Source organism: Zea mays, chromosome 2, assembly GCF_902167145.1.
Source record: "Zea mays cultivar B73 chromosome 2, Zm-B73-REFERENCE-NAM-5.0, whole genome shotgun sequence".
Classification (NCBI taxonomy): Eukaryota; Viridiplantae; Streptophyta; class Magnoliopsida; order Poales; family Poaceae; genus Zea; species Zea mays.
Genome location: NC_050097.1, coordinates 7,882,086 through 7,899,874, shown reverse-complemented (window position 1 = coordinate 7,899,874; position 17,789 = coordinate 7,882,086). Strand labels below are relative to the sequence as shown.

The window sequence follows — 17,789 nt, the reverse complement described above, 5'->3', positions numbered from 1 at the left end:
CTTCTTCTAAAGACAGTGACACCTACATCAGTAAAGAGACAGTTGTAGCCCATTTTGCATAATTGAGATACGGAAAGCAAATTGTAATCTAATGAATCTACAAGAAAAACATTGGAAATAGAATGGTCAGGAGATATAGCAATTTTACCCAACCCTTTGACCAAACCTTGATTTCCATCCCCAAATGTGATAGCTCGTTGGGGATCTTGGTTTTTCTCGTAGGAGGAGAACATTTTCTTCTCCCCAGTCATGTGGTTTGTGCACCCGCTATCGATGATCCAACTTGAGCCCCCGGATGCATAAACCTACAAAACAAGTTTAGTTCTTGACTTTAGGTACCCAAACGGTTTTGGGTCCTTTGGCATTAGAAACAAGAACTTTGGGTACCCAAACACAAGTCTTGGAGCCCTTGTGTTTGCCCCCAACAAACTTGGCAACTACCTTGCCGGATTTGTTAGTCAAAACATAAGATGCATCAAAAGTTTTAAATGAGATGTCATGGTCATTTGATGCACTAGGAGTTTTTTTCTTGGGCAACTTAACATGGGATTGTTGCCTAGAACTAGATGTCTCACTCTTATACATAAAAGCATGATTAGGACCAGAGTGAGACTTCCTAGAGTGAATTCTCCTAGTTTTGCTCTCAGGATAACCAGCAGGGTACAAAATGTATCCCTCGTTATCCTGAGGCATGGGAGCCTTGCCCTTAACAAAATTAGACAACTTCTTAGGAGGGGCATTAATTTTGACATTGCCTCCCTGTTGGAAACCAATGCCATCCTTAATGCCAGGGCGTCTCCCTCTATAGAGCATGCTTCTAGCAAATTTAAATTTTTCATTTTCTAAGTCATGCTCTACAATCTTAGCATCTAGTTTTGCTATATGATCATTTTGTTGTTTAATTAAAGCCATGTGATCATGAATAGCATTAACATCAATATCTCTACAACTAGTACAAATAGAAGTGTGCTCAACGGTAGATGTAGAGGTTTTGCAAGATTTTAATTCTACAACCTTAGCATGCAATATATCATTCTTAGTTCTAAGGTCGGAAATAGTAGCATTGCAAACATCAAAATCTTTAGCCTTAGCAAGCAATTTTCCATTCTCAATTTTAAGGCTAGCAAGAGAAACATTCAACTCATCAACCTAGCAAGTAAATCAACATTGTCATCTCTAGGATTGGAAGTTGAAACATTACAAATATAAGAATCAACCTTAGCAGTTAATTTGGCATTTTCATTTCTAAGGTTGGTAATAGTGTCATGGCATGTACTTAGCTCACTAGATAATTTCTCACATTTTTCTATTTCTAGAGCATAAGCATTTTTAACCTTAACATGCTTTTTATTTTCCTTGATTAGGAAGTCCTCTTGGGAGTCCAAGAGATCATCCTTTTCATGGATGGCATTAATTAGCTCATTTAGTTTTTCTTTTTGTTCCATGTTAAGGTTGGCAAAAATGGTACGCAAATTATCTTCCTCATCACTAGCATTATCATCACTAGAAGATTCATATTTAGTAGAGGATTTTGATTTAACCTTTTTTCTTTTTGCCGTCCTTTGCCATGAGGCACTTGTGGCCGACGTTGGGAAAGAGAAGTCCCTTGGTGACGGCGATGTTGGCGGCGTCCTCGTCGTCGGAGGAGTCGGTGGAGCTCTTGTCGGAGTCCCATTCGCAGCACACGTGGGCATCGCCGCCTCTCTTCTTGTGATAACTCTTCTTTTCTCTCCTCTTGCCCTTCTTGTCGTTATCCCTGTCACTGTCACTTGATAATGGTCATTTAGCAATAAAGTGACCGGGCTTACCACACTTGTAGCAAACCTTCTTGGAACGGGATTTGTAATCCTTCCCCTTCCGTTGCTTGAGGATTTGGCGAAAGCTTTTGATGATTAAAGCCATCTCCTCGTTGTCGAGCTTTGAAGCGTCGATTGGTTGTCTACTTGGTGTAGACTCTTCCTTCTCCTCCTCCGTTGCCTTGAATGCCACCGGTTGTGCTTCGGATGTGGAGGGATCATCAAGCTCGTTGATCTTCTTTGAGCCCTTGATCATACATTCAAAGCTTACAAAATTCCCGATAACTTCCTCGGGAGTCATTAGTGTGTATCTAGGATTACCACGAATTAATTGAACTTGAGTGGGGTTAAGGAAGATGAGTGATCTAAGAATAACCTTAACCACCTCGTGGTCATCCCATTTCTTGCTCCCGAGGTTGCGCACTTGGTTCACCAAGGTTTTGAGCCGGTTGTACATATCTTGTGGCTCCTCCCCTTGGCGAAGACGGAAGCGACCGAGCTCCCCCTCGATCGTTTCCCGCTTGGTGATCTTGGTGAGTTCATCACCCTCGTGCGCGGTCTTGAGTAGATCCCAAATCTCCTTTGCATTCTTCAACCCTTGCACCTTGTTATATTCCTCTCTACTTAGAGAGGCGAGGAGTATGGTTGTGGCTTGAGAGTTGAAGTGCTCGATTTGGGCTACTTCATCCTCATCATAGTTTTCATCTCCTACGGATGGTACCTGTGCACCAAACTCAACAACATCCCATATACTTTTGTGGAGTGAGGTTAGATGAAATCGCATTAAATCACTCCACCTAGCGTAATATTCACCATCAAATGTTGGTGGTTTGCCTAATGGGACGGAAAGTAAAGGTGCATGTTTAGAAATGCGAGGGTAGCGTAGGGGAATCTTACTATACTTCTTACGCTCTTGGCGCTTAGAAGTGACGGACGCCGCGTCGGAGCCGGAGGTGGATGTCGATGAAGTATCGGTCTCATAGTAGACCACCTTCCTCATCCTCTTTTTCTTGTCCCCACTCCGATGTGACTTGTGGGGAGAGGATTTCTCCTTCTTCTCTTTGTGGTGTGAAGAAGATTTCTTCTCCTTCCCTTTGGAGGAGTCCTTCTTCTTCTCCTTCCTCTTGGTGCGAGACTCTTCCGGTGAAGTGCTCCCGTGGCTTGTAGTGGGCTTTTCGCCGGTCTCCATCTCCTTCTTGGCGTGATCTCCCGACATCACTTCGAGCGGTTAGGCTCTAATGAAGCACCGGGCTCTGATACCAATTGATAGTCGCCTAGAGGGGGGGGGGGTGAATAGGGCGAAACTGAAATTTACAAAATTAATCACAACTACAAGCCGGGTTAGTATTAGAAATAAAATCGAGTCCGCGAGAGAGGGTGCAAAACAACTCGCAAGCAAATGAAGAGTGTGACACGCGGATTTGTTTTACCGAGGTTCGGTTCTTGCAAACCTACTCCCCGTTGAGGAGGCCACAAAGGCCGGGTCTCTTTCAACCCTTACCCTCTCTCAAACGGTCCCTCGGACCGAGTGAGCTTCTCTTCTCAAATCAAAACCGGGAACAAAACTTCCCCGCAAGGGCCACCACACAATTGGTGCCTCTTGCCTTGATTACAATGGAGTTTTGATCACAAGAACAAGTGAGAAAGAAAAAAAGCAATCCAAGCGCAAGAGCTCAAAAGAACACGACAAATCTCTCTCGCTAATCACTAAAGCCTTGTGTGGAATTGGAGAGGATTTGATCTCTTTGGTGTGTCTAGAATTGAATGCCTAGCTCTCGTAAGTGGTTGAGAAGTGGAAAACTTGGATGCAATGAATGGTGGGGTGGTTGGGGTATTTATAGCCCCAACCACCAAACATGATCGTTGGTGGAGGTTGTCTGTCGTATGGTGCACCGGACAGTCCGGTGCACACCGGACATGTCCGGTGCGCCAGCCACGTCACCAAAGCCGTTGGGATTCGACCGTTGGAGTTCTGACTTCTGGGCCCGCCTGGATGTCCGGTGGCGCACTGGACATGTACTGTAGAGTGTCTGGTGCGCCAGTATGGGCGTGCCTGACGCCTGCGCGCTCTGGCGCGCATTAATTGCTGTTGCAGGCGACCATTGGCGTGAAGTAGCCGTTGCCCCGCAGTTACACCGGACAGTCCGGTGTACACCGGACATGTCCGGTGAATTATAGTGGAGCAGCCGTTGCAGTTTCCCGAAGCTGGCGAGTTCCTGAGACCGCTCTTCCTTGGAGCACCGGACACTGTCCGGTGTACACCAGACAGTCCGGTGAATTATAGCGGAGTGCCTCTGGAAATTCCCGAAGGTGGCGAGTTTGAGTTGGAGTCCTCTGGTGCACCGGACATGTCCGGTGGTGCACCGGACACTGTCCGGTGGCACACCGGACAGTCCGGTGCGCCAGACCAGAGGTGCCTTCGGTTGTCCCTTTGCTCTTTTGTTGAACCCAATACTTGGTCTTTTTATTGGCTAAGTGTGAACCTTTGACACCTATATAACTTATACACTAGAGCAAACTAGTTAGTCCAATTTATTTGTGTTGGGCAATTCAATCACCAGAATTATTTAAGAACTAGGTGTAAGCCTAATTCCCTTTCAGTCATTAAATGGCAAGATAGGATTAACAGCTTGCAAGCTCTTTGAAAGTCGCCTAGAGGGGGGGGGTGAATAGGGCGAAACTGAAATTTACAAATATAAACACAACTACAAGCCGGGGTTAGCGTTAGTAATAAAGAAACAAGTCCTCAAGAGAGGGCGCAAAACAAATCCCAAGCGAATAAGCAAGTGAGACACAGAGATTTGTTTTACCGAGGTTCGGTTCTTGCAAACCTACTCCCCGTTGAGGAGGCCACAAAGGCTGGGTCTCTTTCAACCCTTCCCTCTCTCAAACGATCCACGGATCGAGTGAGCTTTCTTTTCTCAACCACTTGGAACACAAAGTTCCCACAAGGACCACCACAAGATTGGTGTCTCTTGCCTCAATTACAAGTGTGTTTGATTGCAAAGAATGGATCAAGAAAGAAGAAAGCAATCCAAGCGCAAGAGCTCGAAAGAACACAAGCAAATCTCTCTCTCTAGTCACTATGGCGTTGTGTGGAATTTGGAGAGGATTTGATCTCTTTGGTGTGTCTAGAATTGAATGCTAGAGCTCTTGTAGTAGTTGGGAAGTGGAAAACTTGGATGCAATGAATGGTGGGGTGGTTGGGGTATTTATAGCCCCAACCACCAAACTTGACCGTTGGCTGGGCTTTCTGTTCGATGGCGCACCGGACAGTCCGGTGCACACCGGACAGTCCGGTGCCCCATGCCACGTCATCACTGCCGTTGGATTCGACCGTTGAAGCTTCTGACTTGTGGGCCCGCCAGGGTGTCCGGTGCACACCGGACATCTACTGTTCCTTGTCCGGTGTGCCGGAGTGGGCGCGCCTGCCATCTGCGCGCGCAGAGCGCGCATTAAATGCGCGGCAGAGAGCCGTTGGCGCGAAGATGACCGTTGCTCCGGAGTCGCACCGGACAGTCCGGTGCACACCGGACAGTCCGGTGAATTATAGTGGACTAGCCGTTGGAGTTTCCCGAAGCTGGCGAGTTCCTGAGGCCGACCTCCCATGGCGCACCGGACACTGTCCGGTGTACACCGGACAGTCCGGTGAATTATAGCGGAGACGCCTCTGGAAATTCCCGAAGGTGGCGAGTTCGAGCTGGAGTCCTCTGGTGCACCGGACACTGTCCGGTGTACACCGGACAGTCCGGTGCTCCCAGACCAGAGGGCCTTCGGTTGCCACTTTGCTCCTTTTGTTGAATCCAAAACTTGGTCTTTTTATTGGCTGAGTGTGAACCTTTTACACCTGTATCATCTATACACTTGGGCAAACAAGTTAGTCCAAAGATTTGTGTTGGGTAATTCAACCACCAAAATTATATAGGAACTAGGTGTAAGCCTAATTCCCTTTCAATCTCCCCCTTTTTGGTGATTGATGCCAACACAAACCAAAGCAAATATGGAAGTGCATAATTGAACTAGTTTGCATAATGTAAGTGTAAAGGTTGCTTGGAATTGAGCCAATATAAATACTTACAAGATATGCATGGATTGTTTCATTCTTATATAACATTTTGGACCACTTTTGCACCACATGTTTTGTTTTTGCAAATTCTTTTGTAAATCTATTTCAAAGTTCTTTTGCAAATAGTCAAAGGCAAATAAATAAGAATTTTGCAAAGCATTTTTAAGATTTGAAATTTTCTCCCCCTGTTTCAAATGCTTTTCCTTTGACTAAACAAAACTCCCCCTAAAAGAGATTCTCCTCTTAGTGTTCAAGAGGGTTTTGATATATCATTTTGAAATACTACTTGCTCCCCCTTTTGAACATAATAGGAAACCAATTGAAAATTTGGTGGTGGTGCGGTCCTTTTGCTTTGGGCTCACTTCTCCCCCTTTTTGGCATGAATCGCCAAAAACGGAGTCATTAGAGCCCTCGAAGTGCTATCTTCCCCTTTGGTCATAAATAAATGAGTTAAGATTATACCAAAGACGAAGTCCGGTCTTTTTGCTTTGGGCTCATTTCTCCCAAAGACAAGGTCCTTTTGCTTTGAATTCTCCCCCAAATGATGGAGAGAAGCGCGGAGTGACGGCGAAGGATGATTTACGGAGTGGAAGCCTTTGCCGAATTCCCTTTCAATATACCTATGACTTGGTTTGAAATAGACTTGAAAACACATTAGTCATAGCATATAAAAGAGACATGATCAAAGGTATACAAATGAGCAATGTGTGCAATTTAACAAAAGAAGTTCCTATAATCAAGAATATTGAGCTCATGCCTAAGTTTGTTAAAAGATTGTTCATCAAGAGGCTTGGTAAAGATATCGGCTAATTGATCTTTGGTATTAATGTAAGAAATCTCGATATCTCCCTTTTGTTGGTGATCCCTCAAAAAGTGATACCGAATGGCTATGTGTTTAGTGCGACTATGCTCGACGGGATTGTCGGCCATTTTGATTGCACTCTCATTATCACATAGTAAAGGGACTTTGGTTAATTTGTAACCGTAGTCCCGCAGGGTTTGCCTCATCCAAAGTAATTGCGCGCAACAGTGACCTGCGGCAATGTACTCGGCTTCGGCGGTGGAAAGAGCGACCGAATTTTGCTTCTTTGAAGCCCAAGACACCAAGGATCTTCCCAAGAACTGGCAAGTCCCCGATGTGCTCTTCCTATTGATTTTGCACCCCGCCCAATCGGCATCCGAATATCCAATCAAATCAAATGTGGATCCCCTAGGATACCAAAGCCCAAACTTAGGAGTATAAGCCAAATATCTCAAGATTCGTTTTACGGCCGTAAGGTGAGCTTCCTTAGGGTCGGCTTGGAATCTTGCACACATGCATACGGAAAGCATAATATCCGGTCGAGATGCACAAAGATAAAGTAATGAGCCTATCATCGACCGGTATACCTTTTGATCCACGGACTTACCTCCCGTGTCGAGGTCGAGATGCCCATTAGTTCCCATGGGTGTCTTGATGGGCTTGGCATCCTTCATCCCAAACTTGGTTAGAATGTCTTGAGTGTACTTCGTCTGGCTGATGAAGGTGCCCTCTTGGAGTTGCTTGACTTGGAATCCTAGAAAGTACTTCAACTCCCCCATCATAGACATCTCGAACTTTTGTGTCATGATCCTACTAAACTCTTCACATGTAGATTCGTTAGTAGACCCAAATATAATATCATCAACATAAATTTGGCATACAAACAAATCATTTTCAAGTGTTTTAGTAAAGAGTGTAGGATCGGCTTTACCGACTTTGAATCCATTTGTAATAAGAAAATCTCTAAGGCATTCATACCATGCTCTTGGGGCTTGCTTGAGCCCATAAAGCGCCTTAGAGAGCTTATAGACATGGTTAGGATACTCAATGTCTTCAAAGCCGGGAGGTTGCTCAACATAGACCTCTTCCTTGATTGGTCCATTGAGGAAGGCACTTTTCACGTCCATTTGATAAAGCTTAAAGCCATGGTAAGTAGCATAGGCTAATAATATGCGAATTGACTCAAGCCTAGCTACGGGTGCATAGGTTTCACCGAAATCCAAACCTTCGACTTGAGAGTATCCTTTGGCCACAAGTCGAGCTTTGTTCCTTGTCACCACACCATGCTCATCTTGCTTGTTGCGGAAGACCCATTTGGTTCCTACAACATTTTGGTTAGGACGTGGAACTAAATGCCATACCTCATTCCTAGTGAAGTTGTTGAGCTCCTCTTGCATCGCTACCACCCAATCCGAATCTTGGAGTGCTTCCTCTACCCTGTGTGGCTCAATAGAGGAAACAAACGAGTAATGTTCACAAAAATGTGCAACACGAGATCGAGTAGTTACCCCCTTATGAATGTCGCCGAGGATGGTGTCGACGGGGTGATCTCGTTGGATTGCTTGGTGGACTCTTGGGTGTGGTGGTCTTTGCTCTTCATCCTCCTTGTCTTGATCATTTGCATCTCCCCCTTGATCTATGCTGTCATCTTGAGGTGGCTCATTTGCTTGATCTTCTACTTCATCAACTTGAGCCTCATCTTCATTTTGAGTTGGTGGAGATGCTTGCGTGGAGGAGGATGGTTGATCTTGTGCATTTGGAGGCTCTTCGGATTCCTTAGGACACACATCCCCAATGGACATGTTCCTTAGAGCGATGCACGGAGCCTCTTCAATACCTGTCTCATCAAGATCAACTTGCTCTATTTGAGAGCCGTTAGTCTCATCAAACACAACGTCACAAGAAACTTCAACCAGTCCAGAGGACTTGTTAAAGATTCTATATGCCCTTGTGTTTGAATCATATCCTAGTAAAAAGCCTTCTACAGTCTTAGGAGCAAATTTAGATTTTCTACCTCTTTTAACAAGAATAAAACATTTGCTACCAAAGACTCTAAAATATGAAATATTGGGCTTTTTACCGGTTAGGAGTTCGTATGATGTCTTCTTGAGGATTCGGTGTAGATATAACCGGTTGATGGCGTAGCAAGCGGTGTTGACCGCCTCGGCCCAAAACCGATCCGAAGTCTTGTACTCATCAAGCATGGTTCTTGCCATGTCCAATAGAGTTCTATTCTTCCTCTCCACTACACCATTTTGCTGAGGTGTGTAGGGAGAAGAGAACTCATGCTTGATGCCCTCCTCCTCAAGGAAGCTTTCAATTTGAGAGTTCTTGAACTCCGTCCCGTTGTCGCTTCTAATTTTCTTGATCCTTAAGGCGAACTCATTTTGAGCCCGTCTCAAGAATCCCTTTAAGGTCTCTTGGGTTTGAGATTTTTCCTGTAAAAAGAATACCCAAGTGAAGCGAGAATAATCATCCACAATAACTAGACAGTACTTACTCCCGCCGATGCTTATGTAAGCGATCGAGCCGAATAGATCCATGTGTAGGAGCTCCAGTGGCCTGTCGGTCGTCATTATGTTCTTATGCGGATGATGAGTGCCAACTTGCTTCCCTGCTTGGCATGCGCTACAAATCCTGTCTTTCTCAACATGAACATTTGTTAATCCTAAAATGTGTTCTCCCTTTAGAAGCTTGTGAAGATTCTTCATCCCAACATGGGCTAGTCGGCGGTGCCAGAGCCAACCCATGTTAGTCTTAGCAATTAAGCAAGTGTCGAGTTCAGCTCTATCAAAATCTACCAAGTATAGCTGACCCTCTAACACTCCCTTAAATGCTATTGAATCATCACTTCTTCTAAAGACAGTGACACCAATATCAGTAAAAAGACAGTTGTAGCCCATTTGACATAATTGAGAAACGGAAAGCAAGTTGTAGTCTAAAGAATCAACAAGAAAAACATTGGAAATGGAATGGTCAGGAGATATAGCAATTTTACCCAATCCTTTGACCAAACCTTGATTTCCATCCCCGAATGTGATCGCTCTTTGGGGATCTTGGTTTTTCTCATATGAGGAGAACATCTTTTTCTCCCCAGTCATGTGGTTTGTGCACCCGCTGTCGAGTATCCAACTTGAGCCCCCGGATGCATAAACCTACAAAACAAGTTTAGTTCTTGACTTTAGGTACCCAAATGGTTTTGGGTCCTTTGGCATTAGACACAAGAACTTTGGGTACCCAAACACAAGTCTTGGAGCCCTTGTGCTTGCCCCCAACATATTTGGCAACTACTTTGCCGGATTTGTTAGTCAAAACATAAGATGCATCAAAAGTTTTAAATGAAATATTATGATCATTTGATGCACTAGGAGTTTTCTTTCTAGGCAACTTAGCATGGGTTGATTGCCTAGAGCTAGATGTCTCACCCTTATACATAAAAGCATGATTAGGGCCAGAGTGAGACTTCCTAGAATGAATTCTCCTAATTTTGCTCTCGGGATAACCGGCAGGGTATAAAATGTAGCCCTCGTTATCCTGAGGCATGGGAGCCTTGCCCTTAACAAAGTTGGACAATCTTTTAGGAGGGGCATTAATTTTGACATTGTCTCCCCTTTGGAAGCCAATGCCATCCTTGATGCCCGGGCGTCTCCCATTATAAAGCATGCTACGAGCAAATTTAAATTTTTCATTTTCTAGGTTGTGCTCGGCAATTTTAGCATCTAGTTTTGCTATGTGATCATTTTGTTGTTTAATTAAAGCCATATGATCATGCATAGCATTAACATCAACATCTCTACATCTAGTACAAATAGATACATGCTCAACAATAGATGTAGAGGGTTTGCAAGAATTAAGTTCAACAATCTTAGCATGAAGAATACCATTTTTATCTCTAAGATTGGAAATGGTAGCATTGCAAACATCTAGTTCTTTAGCCTTAGCAAGCAAGTTTTCATTTTCATTTCTAAGGCTAGCAAGAGACATGTTTAATTCTTCAATCCTAGCAAGCAAGTCATCATTATTATCTCTAGGATTGGGAATTGAAACATTACAAACATGTGAATCAACCTTAGCATTTAAACTAGCATTTTCATGTCTAAGGTTGTCAATCATCTCATGGCAAGTGCTTAGCTCACTAGATAGTTTTTCACATTTTTCTACTTCTAGAGCATAAGCCTTTTTCACTTTAACATGTTTCTTGTTTTCTTTAATTAGACAATCCTCTTGGGAATCCAAAAGGTCATCCTTTTCATGAATAGCACTAACTAATTCATTTAATTTTTCCTTTTGAGCTATGTTAAGGTTGGCAAAAAGGGAACGCAAATTATCCTCCTCATCACTAGCATTATCATCACTAGAAGACTCATATTTAGTGGAGGAGTTGGATTTAACCTTCTTCCGTTTGCCGTCCTTTGCCATGAGACACTTGTGGCCGACGTTGGGGAAGAGAAGTCCCTTGGTGACGGCGATGTTGGCGGCGTCCTCGTCGTCGGAGGAGTCGCTTGAGCTTTCATCGGAATCCCATTCCCGACAAACATGGGCATCGCCGCCCTTCTTCTTGTAGTACCTCTTCTTCTCCTTTCTTCTCCCCTTCTTGTCGTCGCCTCGGTCACTGTCACTTGATATAGGACATTTAGCAATAAAATGACCGGGCTTACCACATTTGTAACAAACCTTCTTGGAGCGGGACTTGTAGTCTTTCCCTCTCCTTTGCTTGAGGATTTGGCGGAAGCTCTTGATGACGAGCGCCATTTCCTCATTGTCGAGCTTGGAGGCGTCTATTGGTTGTCGACTTGGTGTAGCCTCCTCCTTCTTGTCTTCCGTCGCCTTGAATGCGACGGGTTGAGCTCCGGATGTGGAGGGTTCGTCGAGCTCGTTGATCTTCCTTGAGCCTTCGACCATGCATTCAAAACTAACAAAATGCCCGATAACTTCCTCGGGGGTCATTTTAGTGTATCTACGATTACCACGAATTAATTGAACTTGAGTTGGGTTAAGGAAAATAAGAGATCTTAGAATAACCTTAACCATTTCGTGATCGTCCCACTTTACGCTCCCGAGGTTGCGCACTTGGTTCACCAAGGTTTTGAGCCGGTTGTACATGTGTTGTGGCTCCTCCCCTTTGCGAAGCCGGAACCGACCGAGCTCCCCCTCGATCGTTTCCCGCTTGGTGATCTTTGTGAGCTCGTCTCCTTCGTGCGCGGTTTTGAGCACATCCCAAACTTCTTTGGCGCTCTTCAACCCTTGAACTTTGTTGTACTCCTCTCTACTTAAAGAGGCGAGGAGTATTGTTGTCGCTTGAGAGTTGAAGTGCTCGATTTGGGCCACCTCATCCTCATCATAATCTTTGTCCCCTATAGATGGTACCTGTGCACCAAACTCAACAACATCCCATATACTTTTGTGGAGTGAGGTTAGATGAAATCGCATTAAATCACTCCACCTAGCATAATCTTCACCATCAAAAGTTGGTGGCTTGCCTAATGGGACGGAAAGTAAATGTTTAGATGTACGAGAGTAGTGCAAGGGGATCTTACTAAACTTCTTACGCTCTTGGCGTTTAGAAGTTACGGAGGGCGCATCGGAGTCGTAGGTCGATGTTGATGAAGTGTCGGTCTCGTAGTAGACCACTTTTCTCATCCTCTTTTCCTTGTTCTTACTCCGGTGCGGCTTGTGGGAAGAAGATTTTTCCTTCTTCTCTTTGTGGTGAGAAGAAGATTTCTTCTCCTTCCCTTTGTTGGAGGAGATCTTTTTCTTCTCCCTCCTTTTGGTGCGGGACTCTTCCGATGAAGTGCTCCCTTGGCTTGTAGTGGGCTTTTCGCCGGTCTCCATCTCCTTCTTGGCGTGATCTCCCGACATCACTTCGAGCGGTTAGGCTCTAGTGAAGCACCGGGCTCTGATACCAATTGAAAGTCGCCTAGAGGGGGGGGTGAATAGGGCGAAACTGAAATTTACAAATATAAACACAACTACAAGCCGGGGTTAGCGTTAGTAATAAAGAAACGAGTCCTCAAGAGAGGGCGCAAAACAAATCCCAAGCGAATAAGCAAGTGAGACACGGAGATTTGTTTTACCGAGGTTCGGTTCTTGCAAACCTACTCCCCGTTGAGGAGGCCACAAAGGCCGGGTCTCTTTCAACCCTTCCCTCTCTCAAACGATCCACGGATCGAGTGAGCTTTCTTTTCTCAACCACTTGGAACACAAAGTTCCCACAAGGACCACCACAAGATTGGTGTCTCTTGCCTCAATTACAAGTGTGTTTGATTGCAAAGAATGGATCAAGAAAGAAGAAAGCAATCCAAGCGCAAGAGCTCGAAAGAACACAAGCAAATCTCTCTCTCTAGTCACTATGGCGTTGTGTGGAATTTGGAGAGGATTTGATCTCTTTGGTGTGTCTAGAATTGAATGCTAGAGCTCTTGTAGTAGTTGGGAAGTGGAAAACTTGGATGCAATGAATGGTGGGGTGGTTGGGGTATTTATAGCCCCAACCACCAAACTTGACCGTTGGCTGGGCTTTCTGTTCGATGGCGCACCGGACAGTCCGGTGCACACCGGACAGTCCGGTGCCCCATGCCACGTCATCACTGCCGTTGGATTCGACCGTTGAAGCTTCTGACTTGTGGGCCCGCCAGGGTGTCCGGTGCACACCGGACATCTACTGTTCCTTGTCCGGTGTGCCGGAGTGGGCGCGCCTGCCATCTGCGCGCGCAGAGCGCGCATTAAATGCGCGGCAGAGAGCCGTTGGCGCGAAGATGACCGTTGCTCCGGAGTCGCACCGGACAGTCCGGTGCACACCGGACAGTCCGGTGAATTATAGTGGACTAGCCGTTGGAGTTTCCCGAAGCTGGCGAGTTCCTGAGGCCGACCTCCCATGGCGCACCGGACACTGTCCGGTGTACACCGGACAGTCCGGTGAATTATAGCGGAGACGCCTCTGGAAATTCCCGAAGGTGGCGAGTTCAAGCTGGAGTCCTCTGGTGCACCGGACACTGTCCGGTGTACACCGGACAGTCCGGTGCTCCCAGACCAGAGGGCCTTCGGTTGCCACTTTGCTCCTTTTGTTGAATCCAAAACTTGGTCTTTTTATTGGCTGAGTGTGAACCTTTTACACCTGTATCATCTATACACTTGGGCAAACAAGTTAGTCCAAAGATTTGTGTTGGGTAATTCAACCACCAAAATTATATAGGAACTAGGTGTAAGCCTAATTCCCTTTCACTCTTGTTCGCAGCAAATGTCAGGGTTATGGTTGGCACATCAGGCATCTCAAGAGGACTGCATGTAAATCACATATCAGTGAATTCCTTCAGCACAATCAGATAAATGAAACCAATACCCAAATGAAGCCACAATTTACCTAGCACTGTAGCAATATTTCCAGGTAGTGTCTTCATAAGGCACCCTTGTAGCATTCATTTGTTTGTCAAACTGAAATTTGTATGAAATTAGTACTGAAAAATACCCATCAGCAACCAGCTGCAAATGCGTGGATGGTCACCTCCATTGTGAAAGCCTTGTAAACGTCGAGAGGAAGAGAAGTAAATGATGTTCCACTATCGACTAAAGCCTTGAAGCTAGTACCCTCAAGACATTTATGTCCAATACAAGATTTGTCGACATTAACAGCATAAGTTTGACTGGAAAATTAAGAAAGAGTGTAAGTGAAGCTTTGAAAAAATGTTAAGAATCACTACAAAAACTGATTGCATTAGGTGATAAGTTAATCACTTTGAGCCACTCACAGTTTGCCATATAGAGGAACAAACAGTGTAGACTGTTGAGAGGGCACTCCTTGGTCTCCAAAGAAAATTCTCCCAGAACTATCTTCCTTAAAGCACATCGACAAATCTTGCTCTATAAAATGTTGATACACAACTCAAATAAATAAAGCACTATGAAATGGTCCTTGCTCCCACTACTATCATTTCCAAGAAACCTAGATCTGTACCAACCAAATCTGAAATGCAAATGGAAATGATGTGAAGAAATAGTGCTACATGACCCCATGCAAACAGTTAATCGCACCATTTTAGTAAGGTCCATCGAGCAAACACTACTGAGCAAACCACAATAAACCAATATCTTTCATAATTTGCCTCTGAAGGCCAACAATTCCTTGGTTATCTAACCCAGCAACTCTGCTCATGTCATCTGCCTTTTTACTCTGACCAAGCAGATCCTCCCTAAATTGGAAAAGAAAAAAGAGAACATATTCACACATTAGTTCTAACAAAAAAAAACATAATAATACTTACTTGAAAACTTGAATACAGTAAATTGATGTGTTTAAAAAATATATTAAGATTTATGAAGGATAAGTTCCTATAGAGATCATTACTGACACGATGGGCCTGTTAGCTGAAAAATATATTAAGTTTCCATTTCCAAATATCCTTTTCACAAGAAAGCTAATTTACAGGATTCTCCAGCTTCAACTGCTGCTGATAATTTACAGGATTCTCCAGCGTCCGCTGGAACGGCAGGCCGCCGAGCGACGACGACGTCAGCGGGAGGAGGTAATGGAGGAGCGGCCAGAGGTAGTGCTTGCAGAATCCATGGTAGAAGCAGTGGTGGAGGTCGGTGGGGTGGTACACGAGAAGGCATGAGAAATTGGCCAGCAGGTAGTCAGACAGCTCATCTGAGGCGGCTTCGGCCGCGGCGGCTGGGAAGGTGCCGATGTGGAGGACGGGCGCGTTGGCGGACAGCCCCGAGCGGAGCTGGTACGCGACGGTGCCGGTGTCGACGGAGAAGGCGAACTCGAAGGGCGCCGCCGGGTCCGGCGACGCGCGGAGTGGCAGGCGGTGGGAGACGATGACGCGGCGCGGCGAGGCGGGCGCGGGCGGCGAGGTGGGCGAGGCCGGGGACGCAACGGACATGACGCGCGGGAGGCGGAGCGGCGTTGGCGACGGCAGGGGCACCTCGTCCTCTTGCCGACAAGCCTAAAGAAGAAGCCGTCGACACGGAGACGTCCATGCCTTGCAAGTGACGGCGCAGGGGATGTGGAGTGGCGTAAATAGGCGACGCTAGGGTTCAGCACCAGAGGCGGAACCGGGCATGGGTGGGCGCAACGGACTCCGCGGCGAAGGCGGATCGGAGCTGCGGAGGGTCGGGGACTGCGGGGGAGAAAGAGGAGGCATCGGTGTGGTTTGCGGCGGACATGGCTCTCGCGGAGGTTTGCGGAGGTCGGGCGGGCGGAGGCGGGGCCGGGCCGGGCGGGGGCAGTCTACAGTAAGCGCTAGAGATGGCAACGGGTACAAACCCGTCGGGTTTTGCTATCCCAAACCCGTACCCGTGAAAAATATTTACACCCATTAAAAAACCCGTACCCGTGACGGGTTTGAAATTTTGCCCAAACCCGTACCCATCGGGTTAGCAGGTACCCACGGGTTACCCATGGGTTTTATCTCCAATATACTTATTCTTTCTATAATCAATAAGTATTGTAATGATTAATGAGATCATGGTCCAAAATTTATGTAATGAACAACGAGTTCATGATTTGGTAAAAAAATATTAGTAGAGAGAATTAAATACAAATAATAAGTTGTATAATCAAGTTACCTTGCACTAAGTTATACATCCACCACATATATAACGCTAGTAATAACTATAATAGCAAGCTAGCAACACTCTCACCAACTACTTATACATTCACTATTTGATAAAAAATAGGAAGTAAATAGGTAGATAACAAGTTTGTTGAAAATAAAATGACAATATACACTAGGTTTGGTCGGGTTTAAAAAACCCACGGGTTCACGGGTTTGGGTACTATAGGAACAAACCCGTACCCATGAACCCGTCGGGTATACATTTATGCCCATTAACAAACCCATGGGTATGAAAATTGACCCAAACCCGTACCCTAATGGGGTAAAAACCCATCGGGTTTCGGGTTTCGGGTACCCATTGCCATCTCTAGTAAGCGCTTAATAGTTAGTTTAATTGGTTTTGCCGAGTACCTGGCTATGACAGATTTCTCTCTGGAGTAGCACGTGTAGCTAGATGTGGGGCAGACCTTCATGACAATAAAATGACAAAAGTAAGTAAAAAATAGTTACTCAAACAAAGCAGTATTTTTTGGATATACTTTTATTAGACTTCGTTGTTTCTGCCCATGCTAAGATGGTACAAATGAGGAACCTAAAAATAACATCATACAAGTAGAGAATATACATTTAATTTCAGTACTACAATCCAATTCCACACATTTAGCAAAGCTTGACCTATACGTCAGCTGAATTTGAATTGAAAAGGAACTGGTGTGTCAAAAAACTCAGTGTATGAAAATGGGCTATTTATCTTTTGCATGCACCACTACTGTAGTGAGGTCCTTGCTCTGTCTTCCTTAGTGTAAAACTGAATAATCCCAGTGTCAAGTGACTGAACGTTTGGAATGTTTCATTCAGTTTTAACAACATTTTATCATTCATTTCATTTTTTATTTGTTACCATGAAGCATTTGTCTTGGTATGATTTGTAAATGTATCTGTTGTGGAAGGTACCATGAATTTAGAATGGGTAGAATGCAGACCTCCCTTTAAATTCAAATTAAATTCTAAAAAATACTGCTTTGTTTGAGTAACTATTTTTTTACTGCAGACCATGAACTGCTTTGTCTAAGAATGGGACTGTAGTGTGCGGAGGCAGTCTTATTACCTGTGTAGTTGAGGGCGTTGTAGTTCTCAAGTAGCACCCTCTCGTTGTGGAACTCGACGATCTCCTAGCGCACCCGCATGAGTTCCTCCTTAGACTCTCGCCCGGCCACCATGGCCACTCGGTCCTGCAGCTCTTGGCCCTGGCCACCTAGATCTGCTCTAAGGAGGGCGTTAAGCTGCTCCCTCAGCGTGGCAGCAGACATGGCAACTTGCTCGAGGAGCTGAGGCCGGAGTGGGCGATGGTGGCGTACAAAGTAAGCAGATCTGGGAGAAAATAGGGTTGGCCCGTGCTCGATTGTTGGACTCAGAACGACAGGCGGTCCCTCCTCGCGCGCTCGCGTTTACCGGCACGTTGTCGCCGGAGTCGGCCATGGCAGAGCAATCCGATGATGGAGAGTTTGCGAACGCCGACTCGTCGTGTCACTCCTTCCCGTGCTCTCGAACACGAGTTATTTGAATTTATAACA

At 45.4% G+C, this 17,789-nt stretch overlaps 1 protein-coding gene across 1 annotated transcript; it reads right to left on the bottom strand.

Moving 5' to 3' along the window:
• Positions 1-4,393: 4,393 nt before the first annotated feature.
• LOC103648374 (aspartic proteinase-like protein 1) lies at positions 4,394-17,704 on the bottom strand. Its single transcript, XM_008672856.3, has 7 exons — positions 17,324-17,704; positions 16,627-16,682; positions 14,407-14,847; positions 14,163-14,301; positions 14,022-14,092; positions 13,888-13,939; positions 4,394-4,438 (listed from the first exon to the last, which is right to left on the bottom strand). Exons 3-7 carry the CDS (start codon positions 14,502-14,504, stop codon positions 4,394-4,396), a joined length of 405 nt encoding a protein of 134 aa, XP_008671078.1. The 5' UTR covers positions 14,505-14,847; positions 16,627-16,682; positions 17,324-17,704.
• Positions 17,705-17,789: the final 85 nt, after the last annotated feature.

What these genes read in the sequence shown, in the direction of transcription:
- LOC103648374 (XM_008672856.3), bottom strand. Translation starts at nt 14,504, where the DNA reads ATGTGCTTTAAGGAAGATAGTTCTGGGAGAATTTTCTTTGGAGACCAA. An exon ending in ACAAGGCTTTCACAATGGAG is followed by an intron (nt 14,093 to 14,162) that starts GTGACCATCCAC and finishes TACAAATTTCAG; the next exon opens with TTTGACAAACAAATGAATGC. An exon ending in AAATATTGCTACAGTGCTAG is followed by an intron (nt 13,940 to 14,021) that starts GTAAATTGTGGC and finishes ATTTACATGCAG; the next exon opens with TCCTCTTGAGATGCCTGATG.